General features: G+C 37.2%; 1 protein-coding gene across 2 annotated transcripts in view; it reads right to left on the bottom strand.

Moving 5' to 3' along the window:
• Positions 1 to 385: 385 nt before the first annotated feature.
• The window catches only part of SYNPO2 (synaptopodin 2), a 330105-nt gene continuing 324240 nt past the window's right edge, over positions 386 to 6250 (bottom strand). The window contains exon 5 of one of the 2 annotated variants that reach the window (XM_006874585.1): positions 386 to 935. In XM_006874585.1, coding sequence (XP_006874647.1) covers positions 399 to 935 — 537 coding nt within the window. In that variant the 3' untranslated portion in view covers positions 386 to 398. The remainder of the gene's footprint in view (positions 936 to 6250) is intronic. The other variant, XM_006874586.1, reaches the window with a different exon arrangement.

Below are 6250 nucleotides of genomic sequence, written 5' to 3' on the forward strand. Positions count from 1 at the left end.
CCCTGTATAGGGTTTCAAGGAGTGGCTAGCAGGTTTGAACTGCTGACCTTGTGGTTAGCAGTCTAGTGCTTATCTTATAGCACCACACAAGGACTCCTTAGCTGTCTAGACTATCCTATATAAACATAGAGTATGAATTACATGTAGTGCCAGCACACCAATGTAGAAAATGAAATTTTTCTTTTAAGAAATTTCTATGTATCAGCAATCAAGGAAGTGATTCACACTCATGCACACACACACACACACACACACACACACACATACACACTCAGCTAAATGACGTTTAAGAACAGACCAAGAACAAAAGTGAATCTATTAGAAAAATGGATAAATCTACAAAGATGCATTTTATGCATTTTCTGTTGTTGCTGTTGACAATCAGGTTCTTTTAACTTTTATGTTTGGCGCCTCCATCCCCTTGGTTGTGGGTTATAGTTGCAATCGGTTACTGACAGACAGTAATCAGATCTGGTATCCCTGGACATTAGCTCAGAATCATTTATGGAAGGCTGCCTATAATAGGCATATGGTGACTGCGAACCATACTGGGAATTGGTGGACATACTATTATTGGGTGGGGATGCGACACTATACTGTTGCCTTCCAAGTGCACTCATGTTGATCTTCTGGGTTTGAGGCACATAAGACACTCTCTCTTTCCAATTCTCTGAGGGCCCTGAGAGCACCTTCCTTCGCGCTGCTGAAACCACGCTTGTCACAATGGATTCCTGGATGCTTCTGGGTCTGAAGGCATCATCTACTAGACCAACAGGTGACTTTGCTGCTGCTTCCCAAGGAGTTAGTCTCTTGTTTGCTTTCTCTATCCCATCATTTGGTTTACTAGAATAGCCAGGCTGAAACACCCAAGGAGGAATTGTAGCAAAGGTGGATGGGATTGATCTTCCAGGAAGAGAAAGGGAATATCCACTTTCCTAGAAACAAAGAAAATGTTAATATATTTCATTAATTTTAGTTTGTGTCTATTATTGTCATTCTAAAGTTTTCATGGCATCTTGAGTGGTGCAAACAATTAGCATGCTCTGCTGCTAACTAGAAGGTTGGAAGTTTGAGTCTACTTTGAAATGCCTCAGAAGGAAGACCTGATGATATACCTCCAAAAAAATCAGTCATTGAAAACTGTATGTTCTACTCTTACACACAGTGAAATTGCATGAGTTAGAGTTGATGGCAAAAAATCTGAAACCCTACAGTGCTTAATTGTAGAGCTAGAACACTTGAGTCGATTGCATTATTAATTTTGGATTGCCACTTAATCCTCACTTATGACCTTCTTGTTGCTTCATCTCTCTACACCCATTGTTTCCATTGTTATCATGTTTCTTAGCTGTAATCATCATGGCAGGAGTTCTGACGTCACTGGGAACCACACTTACGTCTTTCAGCCTTCCACAGATTCCTATTTATATCCCACACTCAGCCTTATTCTATCCTGTTCTCCTGGTACAAAATAAACAAATCATATTGGTTTGCCTCAAAACAGACCATAAGCTACTGAGCTTTTTACTTTTCTCAAGTCACTTTTGTTTTTCTTGAGTATAGTAAAAACAAACAAGAACAACGTATGTGTAATTTGCAATACATTCATTCACTTCTTACTTATCAACATGGCTAAATTCTGAAGACTAGGTTGCTATGGAAAAATCAGCATTATGTGAAACGGAAGCTCACCACAGCAGATCACAAAATGGAGATGATGACATCATGTTCATTAACTGCCAAATCACAGCATTACATAGCTGCTAATTTAAATCATTATGTAACTGCCAAACCGCTGAGACTCAGGGTCCAGCCAAGTTGATACATGACCTTAACTAACACATCCAACGTTACTCTTGCCTCATACCTTGGTGTTCATTACTATCAGATGTATGTTGTTAATGCACAAAACAGTCAGATAATATAGTTTTTACTATTGAAAATGTGAAATGTCACATAACGAGCTAGTTGATAAGTGAAGAGAATGTGTAGTTCTGTTAGGGAGTGAATGGCATTTAGACCCCTTTTCCTTTTAAAATCTATTTATATTGGTGACAGTCACACAAATCTTTACTTTTTAAGCATGGTGTATTGCCCTTTTCTTTGGTGGAAACATTTCTGTCACTTGTTTTCTCATTTGAGTTTTATTTCCTTTTATTTCTACGCATTTCTTATTTCATAGACAGTTTGTGTCCCTGCAATAATATCTTTTGTATACTAAATGTTCCACTTGTCTAATAAGAATGAATATATTTATTAGGTGCTCCTAATACATTCTTTTCTTCTACCTAACACATTCTTTTCTTCTACCAATTCAGCATTTCCAGGGATTATGTTGGCTGGTTTTCCATTTTACTTTTTCATAAATTTCTGTTTCCACCACATGCTCTTAGAATTAATTCCTGGTAAAAACTAGTAAAGGTGAAACAAGAAGAAATGAGTAAACTTTGAAAGGATCATATATTGTGTTTCTTGAACAAAAAGCACTTCCATACTTTATAAGGTCTTTAAATTTTATAAATATCTTCAACAGCCTTAATTTAAGTTCTTCTCTTTAAAGTGAATTTGGACAAAACATCTTTGATTTAAATGTTTCATTTCCTGTGAGTCACACAAAGAGAGTAGATGGTTCTTGGCTTGCATATAAAATAAAATCCAAAACCAAATAACGTCAATTCTAATTGACTAAGTGATCCCATGTGCGTCAACGTAGAAAAGAGCTGCACAGAGTTTTCATGGTTTAGATTAACAGGTCTTTCTTTTAAGGAGTCTCTGGGTGACCTCAAACCTCCATCCAATCTTTTGATGAGCAGCTGAACATGCTCACCATTTGCACCACTGAGGGATTCAATATGAAGAATATGGAGGAGGATTGTCAGTATAACTGAAAGGGTCAATAAAATGGATCTGGCTTTGCTTTTTTAAAAAAAATAATTAAAACCTTAGTGATAGTGATTGACCTAGCAAAAAATTTTCATTAGTCCCCATCTTTACCCAAAGGTAGTAATAAACTCTTGTCGTTATGTTATTGTTGTTGTGCAATTGAGTCGGTTCTGGCTCATTTGTTGTTGCTGTTATTAGGTGCCATTGAGTTGATACTGACTCATAATGGCCTTATGCATAACAGAACAAAGCACTGCCCAGTCCTACACAACGTCACAACCTTGCTATGTTTGAGCTCATTGCTGTGTCACTGCGACACACCATTTTGTTGGGGGTGTTAAATTCCTCTAGAGACTAGTCCCTCATGATAATATGTCTGATATATGAGAGAACAAGTCTGGCCATCTTGGATTCTAAGCAGCATTCTGGCTGTACTTCTTTCAACACAGATCTGTTGGTTATTTTGGCAGCCCATGGTACTTTCAGTATTCTCCTGGAACACCATAACTCAAATGCATCAATTCTTCTACGATCTTCCTTATTCACTGTCCAACTTTCACATGCATATGAGGTTATTAAAAATACCATGGCTTGGGTCAGGTACACCTTAGTCCTCAAAAGGACATCTTTGTTCTTCAACAATTTAAAGAAGTCTTGTGCAGTAGATTTGCCTAATGCAATACATTGATTTCTGACTGTTACTTCCATGAGTGTTGATGGTTGATCAAATAAAGTGCAATCTTTGACAAATTCAATCTTTTCTCCATTTATATGGATGTTGTTTCTTGGTCCCAGTGGTGAGGATTTTTGTTTTCTTTACATTGAGATGAAAGCCTCACCAAAGGCTGTGGTCTTTTATCTTCATCAGTAAGTCTTCTTCACTTTCAGCAAGCAAGATTGTATTATCTGCATAGTGAAGGTTGTCAAAAGAGTCTTCCTCCAATCCTGATGTCACATTTTTCTTCATACAATCCACTTTCTTGGATTATGTGCTCAGTATACAGATTGAATAAATGTGGTGTAAGAATACAACCCTAGCACACACCTTTCCTAATTTTAAACCATTCAGTGTCCCATTGTTCTGTTGGAACAATTGCTTCTTGGTCTAAGTACAGGTTCCTCATAAGCACAATTAAGTGTTCTGGAATACTCATTTTCTGCAATGGTGTCATGATCCATACAATCAAAAGCCTTTGCGTAGTCAATAAAGCACAGGTAAACATCAATCTGGTAGTCTCTGCTGAGCCAAGATCCATCTGACATCAGCAATATCCTTCTTTCCACATCCTATTCTGAATCTGGCTTGAACCTCTGGAAATTTTCTGTCAATGTATGACTGCAGCTGTTTTTGAATTATCTTTAGCAAAACTTTACTTTCATGCAATATTAATGATATTGTCCGATGGTTTCCGCATTCCATTGGGTCACTTCTCTTTGTAATGGGCACAAATACAGATCCCTGCCAGTCAGTTGGTCAAGTAGTTATCTTCCAAATTTCTTGGCATAGATGAGTGAGTGCCTCCAGTCCTTCATCAGTTTGTTGAAAGATTTCAATTTGTATTTCATCAATTCCTAGAGCCTTGTTCTTTGCACCTTGGACTTCTTCCTTTAGTACCATTGACTCTTTATCATATGCTACCTCTTGAAATGTTTGAACATTGACCATTTCTTTTTGGTACAATGACTCTGTATTCTTTCATCTTCTTTTGATGTTTTGTACATCATTCTTTAGATGTTTTCTGCATTATTCAAAAATTTCTCCACAGAATACACCAATATTGCAAGTCAAGGTTTAAATTTTTCTTCAGTTCCCTCAGCTTGAGAAATTCTGAGCATGTTCTTTATTACCTCATCAGCAAATAAAGGTCCCAAAGGCTTTATTCCATTTGTGCTATCATGGTCAACTCTACTTTGAGGAGGCAGATCTTCCCAAGTTGCATTTTGAATGCCTTCCAACCTGAGGGGCTCATCTTCTGGCACTGTATCTGACAATATTCTGGTGTACTTCATCATGTTTCAGTATTCAGTATTCTGGTACTGACAGTGTTCCACTGCTATTCATAAGGGTTTCAGTGACTAAACATTCAGAAGTAGTCTGTCTCTCCTTCCTAATTTGTCTTTGTATGGAAACTCAGCTGGAACCAGTCCACCATGGGTAACCCTGCTTGTATTTAAACTACCTGTGGCATAGCTTCCAGAATCACAGCAACATGCAAGTCACCACAATCCAACAAACTGACAGACTGTTTGTGGTATTCTGACTCTTAGCAACTGTATATAGGGTTTCCAAGTAACAGCTGGAGGATTGGAATCACCCACCTTGTGGTTAGCTATCCAGTACTCATCCTACAGTGCCACACCAGGACTCAAGAAAGAAAGAAAGAAAAAGCTTCACATATAGCTACCATTTAAGAATTTGATTTCGATTCCAAATTATTTATGTGTTGGTTTAATTCATTCATTTAACAAAATTTGAATGAACATCTAACATTTCCAAGACCACAAAGGTGATTTAGATATAGCCCCCTTGTAAAATTTTTATAGTTCACTCATATCTTTAACATCTCGGTAACAAGTTAATTGTAAGTAGGAAGTCAGTTCAGGTGTTCCTGTCATTCTGACAGGAAAAATGTGAAATTTTCTAAACTATGAAAATTTGTCTTAGTTTTTGAATGCTATTATAACAGAAATACCACTTGTTGTTAAGTGCCATCATGTTGGTTCTGATTCACAGTGACCCTGTATAGGATTTCTGAAGCTTTTAATCTTTGTGGATGCAGAAAACCTCATCTTTCACCCACAGAAATACCACTTGTGGGTGGCTTTAACAAGCAGAAATTTATTTCTTCTCAGCTTAGGGGGTTAGAAATCCAAATTCAAGCTGACCACTCTAGAAAGAAGGATTTCTTTCTCTGTCTGCTCTTTAGCATCTGCTTCCTGGTTCCTTGGAGATCTCCATAAGTCTTGGCATCTATCTTACCCCATCACCCTTTACTAGTTTGTTTGTTTTTTTTAATTTAATCTCTTATGTCTCAAAAAAGACTGACTCAAGACACACCCTACATTAATCCTATCCCATTAATATAATAAAGACAATCCATTCCCAAATGGGCTTATGACTACATGCATAAAGTTTAGGATTTCAATGCATATTTTGTGGGATAAAAGAAGTGTTAAGTATGAGAAAGAAAATTTTATCTCTTGTCTCTTGTAGTTTATGTTTATTTCCCATTTGTCCTCATCTATAGAAGAGTCAATGGCACCTGACAACAACAACAACATAGAAGAGAGAATGAGCCCCACCGAGCAATATATTGTTATTGCTATTGTTAGGTGCCATCTAGTTGGTTCTGACTCATAGAAACTT

This window comes from Chrysochloris asiatica, unplaced genomic scaffold, assembly GCF_000296735.1.
Source record: "Chrysochloris asiatica unplaced genomic scaffold, ChrAsi1.0 scaffold00288, whole genome shotgun sequence".
Classification (NCBI taxonomy): Eukaryota; Metazoa; Chordata; class Mammalia; order Afrosoricida; family Chrysochloridae; genus Chrysochloris; species Chrysochloris asiatica.